The following is a 19,612-nucleotide window of genomic DNA, read 5'->3' as shown; positions in this document are numbered from 1 at the left end:
GAGTTCCCCTAAGAAACTTTGCGACTAGTTTCTTAGGGGAACTCAAAGTTTCTCTGAGAATTTGCTTGCACAACTTTCTCTGTCTCAAGACGTTTGCGTTCTCTCAGAAAACTTCAGAGAGAAAGAGAGAGAGTGCAAAAGTTGCATTATTAGCATTATTTATAAGTCTTCCTCTCATTGCATTCTAATTTTTTTTCATCACCATGTCATTTTAATGCTTTGTATATTTGTGAATGTTTTTCATTGATGATGCAAAACACAGAGTTTCTAATTGATTGATTAATACAGCCAGATTGAACTGATTTAAGCTAATGAACAAACTACCAACTCAACTGTTTTTGAATTTTAAATAAGAGACATAAGACATAACAATGTCTCTGTGCTTATATACCCGCATGTAATGTGCCGGGAGGGAATGCAAAACTGATTTTATGACACAATCTTTAGAAAGCATAGTTGCCAAGTGTTGCACATGTACAATTTATCTCCGACAAAATGTATTGTTATTATTCAATATATTGCTCAGACTAATCTGAAAAGAGCTCTGTTAAATGGAGAGCACAGCCATGCAAAGGCATCTTTCTTTGGATTTAATTACTTACAGTAGGATGTATCTCTCTGTGGGCAGGATGCATTCCACAGTCCATATCCTCTTTTAATGTGTCAGTGTCCTGAACTGCACAAATGTGAGATGCGAAAAATCTTATGGGAGAAGTGTGAACGGTGTGAGAAAGAGAGAGTTGAGAGAGCAAGATGGAGAGGAAAGCAGTTAAATTTATTGCACTTCTGTGGTTTGCTGGCTTGTTTGTTGGCTTAGAGCTGGTTGGTTGTGATTAAGTGCGGATGAAGAGGGGTGTTTTGGAATTGAAAATGGATAAAAATTGATAAATTATTGTTTTGGTGTCTGAAAATAGGGCCTGGCTGGACACTCCATCATTTGATTCAGTCCACAAATGGCTTTCAGAGCTGGACCAATAAACTCTCCAATTGTACGACCCTCGTATGCATGTGGTTACGGATCAGACCCCCATCGACCCTCCTGCCCAGCTGTAATTAAAACCGGTACCGGTGACAAGAAATCCTGCTGTGGAGTGTCTGATTGTTTTCTGAATTTTATCTCCATTTCCCTGTTCTGGACTGTTTCTCAACCCTGATGTGCTGGAATAAAAACACTTCTCGTGCAGGTCTTTTGTCCTTCTCTTAAGGCTTCTCATTGGAGGAAGCACTGTTTCCTGGTGCCGGGCTTCAGGCTCTAATCTTGGCTGCCTGGAGGGGGCAGCTTGGGGCTGGCTGTCTAAGTGATTATATGTGCCGTCTGGTTATGGAGTAGGCCTTTATTGGTGCTGATGGTGCACTTTCTGTCCCAGCTGGGGCGTTAGTGGTGATTATCATCTCTCAGGGCCAGCCGGAGGTCTGCCTGTTTGATTTATAGCTGGCAGGCACACTGCTCCACAAATTCTACAGAAGTTTCTCTATGGGACGAGAGTTTAATCTAATCTAAAATAAGTTTGTAACTCAATATAATTATAGGAGGGAACAAAATGTGCCCTCTATAGGAAATTTTTTAATGACATATTGAATGTAATTAGTGGTTCTTGCTTTAGGCTTTATTGGATTAGGCATATGAACAAACCTCCAACTCTAAGTACTAGTGTGTTACCTCAGATTGTCCAGAAGAAGATATTTTACTTTTCTAAATGATCAGATGTACAATTTATACCTAGTGGATAATAAAACAGACAAACAGATCCCATAGACCTGCATTGAAGGAGGAACGTGAGCCAAATCTAGAGACCCGAATCTTGATTCAATTAGATTCTGATCTCAGTTTGATTCGATATGAGTTCATTTGAATCGATTCATTCACTATATCAGGTACAGTACGTGTTAATTTTTCTAAAGGAAACAAATCTCTCTCAACTGAAGATGTAAAATAAATAGGGAACCCTGTCAGTTGGTACATTACTATAATATTAAAAGTTAATATTTACAACGTAGTCCAAACTATTAAATTCAGTTGCTGTTTATTGTTAGATATAATAATCAAAACTAAAAAAACACTCAAGTTTTCTTTCCAAACAAACATTTAAATTGCGCATGAGGCTGTTTTTATATTTAATATTAAATATGGTTCTACTCCAGTACATTGTTGATATATAAACATATAAACGCTAAACGGTGACTTTGATAAAAACTTGTTTTCATGAAAGATTTATTCAAAAATATATTAAATAATACTAACAGATTAAGTAAAATATAATGCAGTTACTTGAGACATGATACATTTGAGTAAGTTTTGTTGTTTATTTCAACATACCTTCTAATGTTCATTCATGTTTATTTCACTTGAACTGAGATGACTACAACGATCTGTCATGCCACATTAAAGAACGTTAAAACAACATTTATTGTGCGAGTTCCCTGAGAATTTGAAATCTGAGACTGTTTCTTATGAAAATTAACAAAGAACAAGCTTAATGTGATTATTGAATGGCAAGCACCCTACAAATAATGTTTAGTGAAGTTTTGTTCATGCATCAACAGATCAATATTGTTAAAATAAAGATTAATCAATAGTATCCATCCAGCCTAACCAACAACTACATAGCAAAATGCAAAAACAGTAAGAACACATTAGAAGCCACATTAGAAAATGCATAGCAACACGGTAAAACACTCAGAACACATTAACAAACACATAAGAACGCTTTAGCATACCAATAACAACTTTTGCACAATTAAATACCACTTATATTTTTCTCAGAAAATGGACAACATTAGTTTAGCTGTTACTGTCAGCTGTGTACAGTTTTAATAAGAATGTTGTATTTCAGTAATCTTCACATGTTTGTAGTACAAGCGATGTAGAGTAATGGCGCTTAAGGAAATTTGTTAACTGACCATCTCTCTTTCTCTCTTTCTCAGGAACTGCAGTTTGAAAGATTAACTCGAGAGCTGGAGGCGGAACGTCAGATAGTGGCTACTCAGCTGGAGCGATGCAAACTGGGATCTGAGACAGGTGGCAGCATGAGCAGTATCAGGTAATGCTAATGCACTGTGTGGGAGTGCGCAGGGGCTATCTAATGCTTCAGCTTCATTATACAAGTCTGTATAATGAGACCATGCTGCCTGAAGGATGTAATTGTATGGTTAAAGAAACTCTGACAATATTCTTGACTTCTTTGTGCAGGGGTCAGAGTGGAGTTCATGCAATTTCAGCTCATAATGTGATTTACATACAGCACCGTGAGTTTGTATATGAAAGAGAGAGTGTACATGAGTACGTGGGTCCACATGTTGGTGGATTTCCATCTGCGGATCTAAATGCTAATGTTTTTGTCTAGATGTACACATGTGATTCTGTCACATAAGGTCTCATGGGTTAAATATGTGTGTGTGCATTTGTGAATTGAGATACTTTGTACTTTCTTTAAAAAAAATGCATGCATAAAAAATTAATCTAAGGGGAACCAGTTTCCTCTTAAGTGACTGTCACATTAGCTTCCTCAACATTAAATAGCAATTAACATCATTTAGCTTTAGTTAACATTCCTCACACTTGTTAATTATGTGCATCTCTTGGAGGCTTGACCTTCCGGGAATCTGGTGTTCAGAGTTTCTTGGTTTTATTGAAAGAGGAAGGGAAGCGAAACAGTGGAGGATGAAGATGTTTGACTGTTGAAAATTTCACATCAGTAGGACAATGTGTGCATGTAACTGTGCAAAACTAAGAGAAGGTAACTTGTCCTTCATTTTTACCACACATTTTTACTCCCTATTCACAATGTCTTTTATGAAAGGAATCAGTCTTTATCCGGTCCGAAGAAATGGCAGGGCAAGAAAGAAATGAAGTCCTGCTGCGCTCAGAGCCTCAAGGTTTCCATTGAGAGCTTGTGCGGGAAGGAAGCCATAATGTTACTCTGCTACATAATATTGATTTAGCCTTTTAATTTGCCATAAGTGAACCGTTCCACAATAGCTTATTCAGATTTTCGTTCAGCTGATCGTTCCAGAGGCCTTCTGTGAAAAACACTTATTCAAACCTGCTCTCTCATGGTGTTGCTCTGTTTGTGGTTTAGGTTACGATTGACTTGTCCACAACAAATGCAATTCTTAATCAGTAGTGCTTTCTATGAAGCTGTGGTGTGCTCGAGTCCTCCTGCGATATTCCTACCTACGCAAGGAAACCATAATCATGACGGTTGGTCAAAATTAAAATATGTCTTCTCATATACAAGCTACATATACAAGTCAGTAGGCATTAAGAAAATTAAGCCTTTTTGGATTATATTTTCATGACCTTTCTGTATTTTATTTTTCTCCTGCATTTTTACCATCATGTGTCTGGATGTTTTAATTTCATCCCTTCATTCCCACCCCCACTGTTTAATTTCCTTTTATTTCGGAATATTTTACAGTATTTTATTAATTAAATCAGGATAAATTAAATGCAGCACAACAAATATTATTTAATTTTGTATTATATTTCAAAAAACTCTGTATTGTATATTTAAAAAATATTATACAAAAACCTTTACGGTCCCACAAATACACCTCATTAGTTTATTATGATTTATTTTGTTAGATTCACCCAATAATAATTTTACATAAATAATAGTAACCACTGCTAGTAACTTTTATTAAAAAAAATAAAATAAACAGTATATTGCATGTTTAGTACCAAATTTTGTGTATTACGTATTATTCTGTTTAATGCATATTAACATGGCTACAATTATTTATGAAATGATAACAGACAGTATGTTAAATGTCATTATGAATGCTTTTATATGATTAGCTGATTGGCATGTCACCATATTCTAATTTGTTGAGATAGTGAATTGGTGGGTTTTTGTTAAATGTGAGCCAAAATCATCACAATTAAAAGAACCAAAGACTTAAACTACTTCAGTCTCTGTGCATTGAATTTATTTAATACACAAGTTTCACAATTTGAGTTGAATTACTGAAATAAATGAACTTTTCCACGGCATTCTAATTTATTGAGATGCACCTGTATAAACAGCAAGTGTTACTGTTTTGTCTTCAATCTTAAGTTGTGTGTGTATATGATGTGTATGTGTTTCTTCCATCTGGTACATATTGTTGGGTTTGATATTTGAGCCAGAGAAACACGAAGCCAGTGTCTGCTAGCAATGACTTATCAGTCTGACAGTTTGGAAGCCGGAACAGACTGGAGATGCTATTACAGTAGACTGGCCTTGATTGTCAAATGAGTCTCCTGGGAATTCTGGGTAGAGTTGCTAAAGAGACTCGGCTCACAGGGAAGGTGCATGCTTGCATTGACACATTGAAAAAGCCAAAAAAAACGTACAGTTCAAGTTGTGGTAGACTGAACCCTGGGTAGTTTCTGGATGGACTTTAAGATGTTTATTTTCTGAGCGTGAACTAATCTGAAATGTGTCTGCTAAATTTTTCATAGAGCGTAAAAATGCAAATGAGACATTTTCAACTGTAAACATGGCACACATGTCTTGTATAATTGGAAGCCTCATGGCCAAAAACCAATTTAAACCGGGTGCACATTTAATTTCTCTTTTTGCTTGTGTTTTTCTATGTTTTCAGTGGCAGCACACAGAGTTGAGTAAATATTGAGCGTGATTCATGTGTGTTAATGTGTGACTGCTGTAAATCCAGTCACTCTCTGGCACTGGATCTGTCTGGTTCACTGCTGTCTGGAACACGTCCTACCCAATAACGTGATTACACACAAGCACAGACCCAGTCACTTTTCCTCCTTCTGTGGTGTCATGTTTTCCTCTATTTTGGTTTGGTGGGAAGTTGATGTGTTTTTAACAGGCTCACAGGTAAATTTCATTAAACGTTCAGCACATGTCTATCACGGCTATCTCATCTCTTTCAGGTCGGATGGTAAAATATTCTGAGTGAATAACCTTTAGTCTTTATTCTGTCAGGAGACATCACTTCCATTTGACAGTCAATCTCCTGATGCTGAGCGTTTGGAAATAACTTTAAGGAGAGATAGCAGACATCAGGAAGTGAGATAGGCCTGCTTCTCTCAATCAACTGCTGCTTCCCATCAGCTCTCCATTCGGGCATTTTCGACAGACCCCAAGTACATTTATATATTAGGTACCTTTACATGTTTGACTCAAAGATCCCCCACATTCCAGACAATATTTAAAGCCCCAATACCATATTCTGTACTTGTAATGATGTAATGACAGAAGTAAAGCCATCTTTTTATCTGTCAGGCATATTTATAGAACAAATCATTTTCGGGAATCTTAGGCATGTTCTAAATAAATGTGTGTGAGACTAGCCAACATTAAACACATTTATGACACACAAGAATGCTGTCTAGGTAGGCATCTCAAAATTGTAAAATTTGCCTTGGTTTACCATGGATCTTAAAGATGTCTTCATTCAAAACGGGCATCACTTGAATTAGTTGTTTGACTGCTTTCAGTATTAGAATTTGGGCAATTCATAGTGCACAGATGTTAGTATGGAGAAGATACGAACATCCTCAATATTAATATTAAATGTTGCATATGTGTGTTGATGCTCTCTGTCTATAGCCCCCTTTCCTTTCTTTCTCTTCCTCCATCTTTTTTTTTTTCACTGCCTGGGGAACAGCAGGCAGTGTTTAGTGAAAGGTCATCGCTGAATAACATGTCTGACTATGTGTTCTCTATGTGGCCGATTCCCCCAAAGGTCTCAGCTCTCTGTGCATTTCTGTTTTTCACCCAAAATTCCTCTCACTCACTGCATATTAAAGTCAGCTGGAGGCTTTCAGACAATCTGTGTGCTTTAAGGTGCAGAGATCTGTTAAAGGGTTAGTTCACCCAAAAATGAAAATTCTGTCATTCATTACTCACCCTCATGTTGTTTCAAACCCGTAAGACCTTCGTTCATCTTCGGAACACAAATTAAGATATTTTTGATGGAATCTGAGAGCTGTCTGACCCTGCATAGACAGCAACACAACTGAAATGTTCCCAAGTCCAAGAATAGTTTTTTTTGTGCGCAAAAGAAAAAAAATACTTTATTGTTGAATAAATAACAACTTTATTCAACAATTCGTCTCCTCCACGTCACCCTGTAGCGCCATTTTGGAGAGTATCCAGAGACGAAATGTTAAATAAAGTTTTTTGTTTTTTTTCTTTTGTGCACAAAAATTCTTCTCGTAGCTTCATAAAATTACGGTTGAACCCCTGATGTCACATGGATTATTTTACAGATCTCCTTGCTACGTTTCTGGACTTGGGAACATTTCCGTTGCGTTGCTGTCTATGCAGGGTCAGACAGCTCTCAGATTCCATCAAAAATATCTTAATTTGTGTTCCGAAGATGAACGAAGGTCTTACGGGTTTGAAACAACATGAGGGTGAGTAATGAATGACAGAATTTTCATTTTTGGGTGAACTAACCCTTTAAGGCCTGTTTCCACCTCAAAGTTAAAAGTACAACACGTAATTGTCAAATCGATTTAACATAAGAAATAGTTGCAAATGTGAAAAATAGTCACAGTTGTGAGGGGGAAAAAAGTCACTGATTTTGAATTGTGAGATTTAACATAATAAATAAATGAAATGGAGTCATGGTTTGGTGAAATTCACATAAATTGTGACACTGTAAAGGTACAGTTTACTTGCTTACTAATGGATCCTCTGCAGTGAATGGATACCGTCAGAATATGAGTCCAAACAGTTGAGATCACAATCTTGAGAAGTGAAAAGCTGCGTGTTTGTACAAAACAAATCCATCATTAAAGCATTTTAACCTTCAACTGTTGCTTCTGGCCAAAATACCAATCCATAATCCATAATAATACTTCCTCCAGTCCATCCCCTGTTGTCCTCTCATATCACTGGCATATTTGTTTAGAACTGTTTTGGACTGTTTTCACTTGTAAATGCTGTTTGATCTGTGCATATTTCTCTCCTGATTCAGACAAGACAATCTTTTTATTGGAGAAAGCAATATCATGGCTATAGGGGTTTGAAGTTAAAAATGTCTTGATGGATTTGTTGCTTACAAACATGCAGCTTTTCACTTCATAATATGTTAATTGATGGACTGGTGTTGTGTGGATTATTGTGATGTTTTTATCAGTGTTATGGAATTTTGAAAGTTATCACTTTAAATGGTGAGAAATAAAGACTCCGAAAGCAACTGTATCTAAGAAACAGAAGATTTATTCTTGCAAGAAGGTCAAACAGTCATACAGTGCATCTGCAGAGTGTGTGAAAAAAGACAATCCTTCGTCCAAATCTTTTATGCTCCAAACCAGTGGTTTTAAATTCCAGTCCTCGTGACCGCCCCGCTCATGGCCACAATTTAACTACAACATAGAAACAGATTCTTAATATGTGGCCACAATATTCTTTTATTTTCTTGTGCGTGTCATGTGCGGGGCTTTATAATAAACTCAATTACCTTTTTTATAGAGATCACCTTGGTCTGTGTACATTTGCAGAGACCATCCATTAGTATGAAGACAACCAGCTTAATTTCTCAATGTGCAAAGAAGCACTTAATATTATCTTTTTACAAACTCACACCAGAAAGCTTTTATATTTATAGAAGCAGTTACCTTTGCATTAATGAAGCTCTTCTTAAATTGACTCCTTCGCTGCAGAGCATATTTAACCTCTTGTTTGTTTGTGTTTGTGCACGGTTAGCTCCATTCAGCATCTTTCCCGCTGAACATCTGCTGTCCCAGTTAGGTGTGTGTGTGTGTGTGTGCATGCGGGTGGGCCGCTTCAGGTCTCTCTTCTCTAAACGGCTGCTGTAACCTACAGAGAGGACATTAAGGCAAAACTCTTTCACACTATTTCTGCTAGTTCCTTTCTATTCTATGCTATATTTTTAGAGCCGCGACTTCCGTAGCTCTCGGGCTGAAGGCAATGTGTTATTATTCAAATTGGATAATAGGTTGCCAGTCAGCGCTTCAGCGAATAATGTACCGTGGTGAATTGCTTCGCCTGAAAGCATGACTGTCCATTTTGCTTTAACTGAAGTTCTGCACGTATCTTTTAAACGGCAGAGGTTGTGCATAAAGTGTAAGCTGGTGGAAGTCATTATCCTAAAGAGCATGAGACTTGAGACTACAAACAGGAGTAAATTGAAGGGAAAAATTGAATTATCGGGAGATTTCCTTGAATGTTATTTTGTAAAAATAATCTCATTTTCGGATCAAGGTTGTCAAGATAAATTTATGCTAGCACCTCTGTGCAATGGCAGTAATACTAAACTTGTCAAGAATTAATGGGAATTACTTGAAATTTTGAAGTTTGTTCAGATTCTTTACTGTTGTGGTATTGCGATTACATACTATTGGTTAGAATTTGTCCAGACTGGAGCGATGGATGCCGTTACCACTGGGAAAATGCACACTGGAAGGACGTTTTGAAGGTTTTAATTCATGATGCCATAATAAGCCTCTTAGAGCCTGTGCGCACAAGGGACTGGGATGACTCTGACAGAATTATCCACACTTAATAAAATGACATTATGAGAAAAATTATATCATGAGAGCCCTTCCAATATAACCAAGCCTTGATTTTCAATTAACTTATCGGTAAGCCCCTCTCCTCGAACACAGATGAGCCAGTGGCAGTTGAGTAACAGTTGCACGGTGACCTGAACTCGAACATCTTTAGGTTTCAGCGCCATAGAGAAACATTGGGAGATCCAAAGCTTTCATCGGTTTGATAGTGTTTATGCTACAAAAAATGGCAAAACCATGTGCCTGGGGTACTTGTAACACTGATTCCAGGTATCCTGAGGGGATGGGCAATGAAATGTATTTTAATCCATTTCCTAAACCCAAATAAAATGTCTCTAAGCATTCAACCCCAATCCCAATGAAGACGAAAACGTTCATTTTCTGGTTTTCATACTCTCATTAAGTTACCATTTTCATCTGCTCAAGCAAGAACGTTAATGTCATTTTGTGCTTCAGCAAGGTATCTCTGGCTAAAACTAGCTAACATTAAAGTTAGTGAGTCCATGCTAACGTACAAACCTAAATAGCTAACTGTTCTCACTACATGTACAGTGTAGTTCAAAAACACTACATGTAGTAGGTCAAAAACTTAAATGAAGGTCTGCATTTCAGTGCCTCTCCATATTAAACTGGTTAAATGTACATTAATTTAATCTTATCCTGTGGTACGTGAATCGTGGATGTTGTCATCTGTGATCATGACAACCGTAACATGAGGCTTCTCCCTCTTGCATTGTGATCTGTAAACCCTCGCTTCCAAATTAATCTTGTTACCCACCATATTTATTTTTAAAATCTTTATATCCCTCCATTGCATATTTAAGTCCCACTTGAATGGTGGTCCTTCTGTGTCCAAAATTTATCAGAAACACCTTGGGACAAGGTTTTCACACTGACAGCTGTCATTGTAAGACAGTTAGCAAAGTTTGTTTGTCCGAGTTAGCAACAGTAACTAAGGGGGGCGGGGCTTATCGACAGGTCAATTATGCCTCAGTTATGCCTACGTCAAAAACAGACAATGACAAGGTACAGTATCTTTAGCAATTGAGCATTGAACATGCATGACATTTAAAAAGATTTGGAATTGATTATTGTGTAGTCTTATTAATATTCTACATGCTGATTTCAGTTTTTTTTTGTACATTTTACATTATTTTCTCTCACTAAAAAGCCATTTAGAAAGAGACAAATAACAAAATGGTGATTAAAAATTAAAGTGGCCAGTCACATCACCTAAGATATGCACCTTTTCTTATACTGTACATGATTATTTAAAAAAATGTTGTTTTTGTAAATTTTTTGCCCCATCAGATCACATTTTGCTTAATGTGCGATCAGTGTGGCCAATCAGTACGGTTAATCATCTATTTTATAAAAAAAAAAAAAGACATTAATACTTTAATTCAGCAAGGATGCATTAAATTAATCATAAGTGGCAATAAATACATTTATAAAGATTTGTTTCAAATAAATGCTGTCCCATTGAACTTTCTATTCATCAAAGAATCTTGAGGAAGAACATAAAAAAAATATTAAGCAGCACAATTGTTTTCCACTTTGATAATAATAAGAAATGTTTCTTGAGCACCAACTAAGAATATTAGAATGATTTCTGAAGGATGATGTGACACTGAATACTGGAGTAATAATTGCTGAAACTTCAGTTTGGCATCACATAAATAAATTCTGTTTTTTAAATATAATATAGAAAATTGTTATTTTATTTTTTAGTTATTAATCATTTTAATATTTTAAATGATAATTAATTATAATAACTTAATAACAAAATATTTCACAATATTACATTTTTGATCAAATAAGTGCAGCCGTGGGGACTTTAAAAAATAAAGCAAAAAAAATCTATGGTATATAAAGTATATAGCAAAGGATTAAAAAAAACTTTTAAGTTAAAAAATATTTTAACTCAAAATTCACTAATAAAATAATGCATTAATTAAATGCATAATTTCTGCTTTAATTAGAATTTCTTAATATTTATTGGTAAATGTATCCATTTTCATTGAAAAGGTTCAGGGGTTTAGGTGTCTACTACTGGACATGATTAGATTCCATTACTTGGGCCAAACAAACTAGTGCTGATGGGTAGATAAGGCAAACATTAATATGCAAATCTCAGGAAAAAATGCTGTAATGAGGAAGAGGAGTGAACTTAACCTCTAAATTAATGCTTTATTGTGTTTAAAACAATAATTTACATTGGACAAAAAAATGGACGCTAATAGATGGTTTGGTATGAAGCATTTAGAGGAAGTGTATAGTGTTTTAGTAGCAGGCTGGTTTAATAAATGACTTTCATTAGCTTGCAGTGGCCTGTGAAACACACAACATTGATTTTTCTCTTTCTTTTTTTAGGGGATCACTGGGCATATTGGTTAGAGAGTGTGTTTGTGTGTGTATGGCTCATGCAAGCTCTCACTGAACCATGAGGTCAGTTACGGGGCCATATGTCAGCATTTGTAAAAGCCCTCAGTGGTCAGCAGTTTCTCTGTGTACGTGGGCTCTGCAGATAGTTAGAAGGGCCCAGTGTGTGTGTCATCTAATCTCCTGTGTGCGCTCCCAAGCCGCCCATCACACACGCTCAACTGCTGTTTGCCACACGCAGTCTAACACTAACTGGGCCTGTTAGGCAAATTGGGCTGCTTTGAAAGGATTCTTTATTAGGGGGTTGAACCACTGCTCAGTATGAGATTGGTTTGATGTTGATGGCTGGAGTTGTTAGTCATCTGGGGAGAAAGTGCCTTCACTTTATGTGTGTGCGCAGGTACCTACTTTTTGTTTGATGATCTGAATCTTTTAAGTGTGACAAATATGCAAACAATTAAAAAAACAAGAAGAGGGCAAAAACTTTTTCACACCACTGTATATATATATATATATACACATGAAAAACAAAAAAACTATTTTTACAATTTTTTACTTTAACTTTTACTTTAATTTAACATACTAATATGATGTGTAAATAATTTAATTTAAATATCAATTGTTTTGCATTACAAAAAGTTGAATGTGCTTAATTGAAAATTTCAAAATGTTTTTTTATTTTATTGCATTCTATTTTGAATAAAAGAGGTACATTCATTGTGTGAAATTTGCCAGATGAGCCACAAGATTAAAATGAAGCGCTGATGCATCCCTCATGTTGTGAATAATTAAATGTATTGTATTTTTTAAAATTGTGACATTTATTATGACAGTTAAACATGTTTTCCCCTAATTTTTTAGGAATTCCTTTTTTTTTTGTAACTTAATATATAATTTTTTTTTTTTTTTTTTATGCATTACAAAAAGTTTAATGTGCATAATTGAAAATGTCACAATACCAAAAAGTCCCAATGATGAGCTAATTTTTTTAATGTTATGTTATTATTATATATTTTTTTTTGAATATATGAGCAGCATTCATTGTGTGAAATTTGTCAGCTCAACCCTAATGAACCTCCAGATAAACTGAAGTGCTCATTGGTTCCTTATGTTGTGAAAAAGTAATTGTATTGAATCACATTGGACATTTATTATTGTCTTCAAGTTCAGTTCCACAGTGAACTAAAACAACAGATTTGATGAGGTCAGCGAATTGCTTTGATCAATGCGTAGAACTCGGTTGGCCACACTAATTGGGAACAGCGTGTAATATACTAGAGAAATGACTCATCAAAGACAATGATTCCTGTAAGGTCAGAGACTTCAGCAGAAGTTCTGAATCTGACACTTGCTTGAATTAGCATATAGACTGACATGTTAGAGAAGTTCGGCACATCAAAGGTTGAAGTTTGTCTTGCACACAGAAAGATTAATTAAGTTAATCAGAGCCATTATGATCCTGTTGAACAAACGTCCCATTAGATGTTTTTGATGAGTTCATTGAGTTTTAATAGTGTGCTTGCTACACAGGAGCCTCCCTCCTCTATTAGTGCTGCTGTTTACCCAGCCAGCTTGAGCTCAGGCCTTTACAGATTTCATAATCAAATTATTCTCCAGTCTCTCACACATTTATCTATCTATCTATCTATCTATCTATCTATCTATCTATCTATCTATCTATCTATCTATCTATCTATCTATCTATCTATCTATCTATCTATCTATCTATCTGTCTATTTGTCTATCTGTCTATCTGTCTATCTATCTGTCTATCTGTCTGTCTGTCTGTCTGAGCAACTGCATTGTGGATGGCTTACGCTACATTTTAAGCTGTGATAGGAAAAATTATTTTAATGTAGTAAAATCGACACTTAACCTTGAATGAGGTAAATGGCATTTAGGACCTTTTCTGTCCTGTTCCGTCTACAGCATAATTACACTTAAATCAGTGTTAATTAGCTGACCTTGTATAAAGACCTGAGAGATGGTGAGGGATTGAAGACAGAAGATTGAGTTATAGAAGAAGGCTTCTTAAAGAATAAAGTCTAGTTGATAGAAGTAGATGAAGAGAGACTGCAGCGGCCTCTGGCTGCTACTGGACATTACATTCACACTGATGCGGTGACATTTGGCAGCTGCTTTGATTGTGCTCTCTAAAGAGAATGATAGCCTCTGTCCGCCTGCCGGATCAGCGGTCAAACACATTCACAAACTCTGCTTTCCTTCAAACGCCTTTCAAACAAGAAAATGACTGGTGAGTTTAATGATTTTTATGCACACGGGCTCAAACAAAGGGAGACTGCACTCATACAGAATATAGCAAACACGCATAATTCTTGTACACTGAGGCGTGAGTGAGTGGAATTGACCTTCTATGTCCATTTATTTGGCTGAGGGAATCCATTTAGCATCCTAATACTGGATATTATATTTAATTCAATTATATGATATAGTTATTAATTAAAATATCTTTGTACAGAATTTACGTACAGTTTAAGGCACATGTTTATATATATACAGTGGGGCAAATAAGTATTTGATACACTGCCGATTTTTCAAGTTTTCCCACTTACAAAGAATGGAGAGATCTGTAATTTCCATCGTAGGTACACCTCAACTGTGAGAGACAGAATCTAAAAAAAAAAATCCAGAAAATCACATTGTATGATTTTTAAATAATTAATTTCCATTTTATTGCATGAAATAAGTATTTGATACAATAGAAAAATAGAACTTAATATTTGGTACAGAAACCTTTGTTTACAATTACAGAGGTCAGACGCTTCCTGTAGGTCTTGACCAGGTTTGCACACACTGCAGCAGGGATTTTGGCCCACTCCTCCATAAAGGTGTTCTCCAGATCTTTCAGGTTTTGGGGCTGTCGCTGGGCAACACGGAGTTTCAGCTCCCTCCATAGATTTTCTATTGGGTTCAGGTCTGGAGACTGGCTAGGCCACTCCAGGACCTTGAAATGCTTCTTACGGAGCCGCTCCTTAGTTGCCCTGGCTGTGTGTTTGGGGTCATTGTCATGCTGGAAGACCCAGCCACGACCCATCTTCAATGCTCTTACTGAGGGAAGGAGGTTGTTGCCCAAAATCTCGCAATACATGGCCCCATCCATCCTCCCCTCAATACGGTGCAGTCGTCCTGTCCCCTTTGCAGAAAAGCACCCCCAAAGCATGATGTTTCCACCCCCATGCTTCACGGTTGGGATGGTGTTCTTGGGATTATACTCATTCTTCTTCTTCCTCCAAACACGTCGAGTGGAGTTTATACCAAAAACTTCTATTTTGGTCTCATCGGACCCCATGACCTTCTCCCATGCCTCCTCTGGATCATCCAGATGGTCTTTGGCAAACTTCAGACGGGCCTGGACATGTGCTGGCTTGAGCAGGGGGACCTTGCCCACGCTGCAGGATTTTAATCCGTGACGGTGTAGTGTGTTACTAATGGTAACCGTTGAGACTGTGGTCCCAGCTCTCTTCAGGTCATTGACCAGGTCCTCCCGTGTAGTTCTAGGCTGATCCCTCACCTTTCTCAGGATCATTGATACTCCACGAGGCGAGATCTTGCATGGAGCCCCAGTCCGAGGGAGATTGACAGTCATCTTGAATTTCTTCCATTTTCTAATAATTGCGCCAACAGTTGTTGCCTTCTCACCTAGCTGTTTGCCTATTGTCCTGTAGCCCATCCCAGCCTTGTGCAGGTCTACAATTTTGTCCCTGGTGTCCTTAGACAGCTCTTTGGTCTTGCCCATAGTGGAGAGGTTGGAGTCTGATTGATTGAGTGTGTGGACCGGTGTCTTTTATACAGGTAACAAGTTCAAACAGGTGCAATTAATACAGGTAATGAGTTGAGGATAGGAGGGCTTCTTAAAGACAAACTAACAGGTCTGTGAGAGCCAGAATTCTTGCTGGTTGGTAGGTGATCAAATACTTATTTCATGCAATAAAATGGAAATTAATTATTTAAAAATCATACAATGTGATTTTCTGGATTTTTTTTTTGATTCTGTCTCTCACAGTTGAGGTGTACCTACGATGGAAATTACAGATCTCTCCATTCTTTGTAAGTGGGAAAACTTGAAAAATCGGCAGTGTATCAAATACTTATTTGCCCCACTGTATATACATACATATATATATATATATGTGTGTGTGTGTAATTATTATTTTTCTTTATTATGAAATTGTTTTTGGTAGAAACACCTTGACTAACTTAAATGGGCCTTATGGGGAAAATTGAATGATAAAAATTCATGATATGACCCCTGCATGCTTTTAGTTTGTTCAGAGGGTTATTTACAGCCCATTGGCCTGTAGCTGCTCATGCTGTGTTAGCTGGTGCGTGGCTGTTTATGACAGTAATATTCACACTGTGCTGTAGAACATAGTAGTCAAACTTTGCCAAAAATGAAACTCCACTTTTCTGTCTTTCATGCATTTGATAACAAATGAGGCCATTATATAATTAGCTGGTGGTGTTTGAGGGTTCAGCACACTTGAGTGAGGGACAGAGTGCCTTTCCTAGCACACTTTATTCCATGGGCTATTACTGGGGTAATTATGGGACCAATTTAAAAACTGCAGACCCCTTTCATAGAATGTTGTTTAATGGCCTGAAAGAGGCTAAACGTCGTCTTTTCGCCACAGTAATATAGCTGAACGGCCTCGTTGACTCTCTCTCATTAGTTACTCTTCTCTTCTGGGTTCTGCTTAGGGCTGGGTATCGATTCAGGTGTCCCGATTCGATTTGATTCGCAAGCTCTCGATTCGATTCGATTCTAGATTTTTTTATTACATTCAGTGAACAGTTTAATACAAATGTTATTGATATTTCTAAAAAATTAACAGTAAACATCAGTTTACAAATGGTGAATTAATAAAAAAAGAAATTAAGAACCACATGCCTGTATTTTAAACCTATGAAATTAATTATTTAAAAATCATACAATGTGATTTTCTGGATTTTTTTTTTGATTCTGTCTCTCACAGTTGAGGTGTACCTACGATGGAAATTACAGATCTCTCCATTCTTTGTAAGTGGGAAAACTTGAAAAATCGGCAGTGTATCAAATACTTATTTGCCCCACTGTATATACATACATATATATATATATATGTGTGTGTGTGTAATTATTATTTTTCTTTATTATGAAATTGTTTTTGGTAGAAACACCTTGACTAACTTAAATGGGCCTTATGGGGAAAATTGAATGATAAAAATTCATGATATGACCCCTGCATGCTTTTAGTTTGTTCAGAGGGTTATTTACAGCCCATTGGCCTGTAGCTGCTCATGCTGTGTTAGCTGGTGCGTGGCTGTTTATGACAGTAATATTCACACTGTGCTGTAGAACATAGTAGTCAAACTTTGCCAAAAATGAAACTCCACTTTTCTGTCTTTCATGCATTTGATAACAAATGAGGCCATTATATAATTAGCTGGTGGTGTTTGAGGGTTCAGCACACTTGAGTGAGGGACAGAGTGCCTTTCCTAGCACACTTTATTCCATGGGCTATTACTGGGGTAATTATGGGACCAATTTAAAAACTGCAGACCCCTTTCATAGAATGTTGTTTAATGGCCTGAAAGAGGCTAAACGTCGTCTTTTCGCCACAGTAATATAGCTGAACGGCCTCGTTGACTCTCTCTCATTAGTTACTCTTCTCTTCTGGGTTCTGCTTAGGGCTGGGTATCGATTCAGGTGTCCCGATTCGATTTGATTCGCAAGCTCTCGATTCGATTCGATTCTAGATTTTTTTATTACATTCAGTGAACAGTTTAATACAAATGTTATTGATATTTCTAAAAAATTAACAGTAAACATCAGTTTACAAATGGTGAATTAATAAAAAAAGAAATTAAGAACCACATGCCTGTATTTTAAACCTATACTTTTTTTTTTGTATGGGTCCTTTTTAAAAAAAAAAATAGTAGGGCCCTATAAAATGTTCTTAATTTTTCTGGTAATCAGATGAAGGCATAAAACATTAATTAAATTTATCCTAATCAAATGAAAAGTAAACCCTTTTATTTTTTGGCAAACAAAGTGCTGCACAACAGAGGTTTACTGTTAAAATTAAAAAGAAAACAGAAGTGATTATTCCTTTAAAAATAAAGATGTATTAATATTTATTAGCAGTAGTAGCATTGATTCTTAAGACTGCTAAATAGTAATATATTCTGACAGTTTCTTAACATTAAACTAAACTTTTATTTTGATGGGTTGCCGTGAAGAACTTGCAGCTGCCGTGTATGTGATATGACGGTAGATTTCTCAAATGAAACTGTAAAATGCTAATGAAGTGACTCTCAGAGCAGCTGGAGATGACATTCGTGTTCATATCATCATATAGTGAGACGGCAGAAGCTGAAAACACCACGAGGGTCATCCGCACTTTAGTATGTGTGTAGTAAACAAAACAGTGCGCCGTGCCATCCGCCATTCATTCATTCATTGCGGAAATCATGGCGCCTTATGTGTGATATCAAATTCTTCCGCAGATTTATAGTATTACTATAGCACTTCACCTGAGCACTGCGATCACGCGTATGGCCATGATAAGTGCTGAATGAATGACAGGCTTTCTGTTGTAACGTGTGTGCTGAAATAAATCCCGGAAAAGATAGATTCGCGGCTTTTGAGAATCGATATCAAATCGACGTCATTTAAAAAACGATTAATCGAAAAATTTACTTTTTTGCCCAGCCCTAAGATCGCTTCTCACTGATGTTAAGAAGATCATCATTCACCCATGTTTCGGCACAAGACCACCCGTCTGTTTCTTTCTTTCTTTTTCGCTCCTTGCTTCTACTCCGCCTGGGTAACCTCAAGTTGGGTGGTAGGGTGAAATATCCAGTCTAAATGTCCAGTCATATGCCATTTATCGCAGACATGGCTGGGGACACAAACTCATTTACATGGAGCTTTATTACTTGTTAATTTTTCACACTGCACCTTTGTGAAATTATTGGCATCAATCTGATTAGGCTAATATTGGGTGCAGATAATCAGACCTTAGTTCTGAATTCATTCCAGTTTAAAAGCATTTATTTATGTTTCCTATTATAAATTAAAAATCAATTTACATTTTATTTTGATTATTATGATTTTCTCTTATATTAACAGTATTTCAACCCCCTAATGGCCAAACTTATTAGTGCATTCCTTTAGTTAGTGGTTAAATATCTGGGCTGGTAACCAAAAGATTTTTGATTCACGCCCCAGAAGGGATGATGTATTAATTGGACCATAACTGGAGTCTTATGTCCCCAGTCAGCCCTAGAGGAAGGCACTTGAAGACTCTAAAAAGTGGTTGAATAAACATGATTTTCTTTCTAATTTTCCAGTGTTGATGTACATGTACAGTTTTTTTTTAAATTGCCAATAGCTTTTAGTTTGTGACAAAGCCCAGTGAAATCTCAGTTTGCTAATATCGCTAGTTGCTGTTGCTATAGGGAGGAGACGTTCTCGTTCTGTAGAGCAATTTATTTATGCTAATCTCTCGACGCACACACAAAGATATTTATTGTTTTTAGAAATTATATATAGACTACCATTCAAAAGTTTGGGGTCGGTAAGAATTTTTTTTAATTCAAGATGGCGCTGCCGTGAAACTTTGAGTACCTTCAGGGCATTGTATCAAAGACGCATACCGAGTTTTATAATGATACAGCAATGTGTTCATAATTTACAGCATTTTACAACAAAATTAAAGTCTTGTGATTTTT

General features: G+C 36.6%; 1 protein-coding gene across 1 annotated transcript in view; it reads left to right on the top strand.

Annotated features, from left to right (window-relative positions):
- The window catches only part of LOC107590286 (catenin delta-2-like), a gene marked incomplete at its 3' end in the record, with an annotated part of 211,179 nt that overhangs the window by 96,684 nt on the left and 94,883 nt on the right, over window positions 1-19,612 (top strand). The window contains exon 3 of the mRNA XM_016278997.1: window positions 2,926-3,041. Within this exon, the coding sequence (XP_016134483.1) occupies window positions 2,926-3,041 (116 nt within the window). The remainder of the gene's footprint in view (window positions 1-2,925; window positions 3,042-19,612) is intronic.

The sequence above is a fragment of the Sinocyclocheilus grahami genome, unplaced genomic scaffold (genome assembly GCF_001515645.1).
Source record: "Sinocyclocheilus grahami isolate Dianchi unplaced genomic scaffold, SAMN03320097.WGS_v1.1 scaffold126.1, whole genome shotgun sequence".
Lineage (NCBI taxonomy): Eukaryota > Metazoa > Chordata > Actinopteri > Cypriniformes > Cyprinidae > Sinocyclocheilus > Sinocyclocheilus grahami.
Note: the sequence above shows the minus strand (reverse complement) of the source record. Positions and strands in the feature narration are given on the sequence as shown.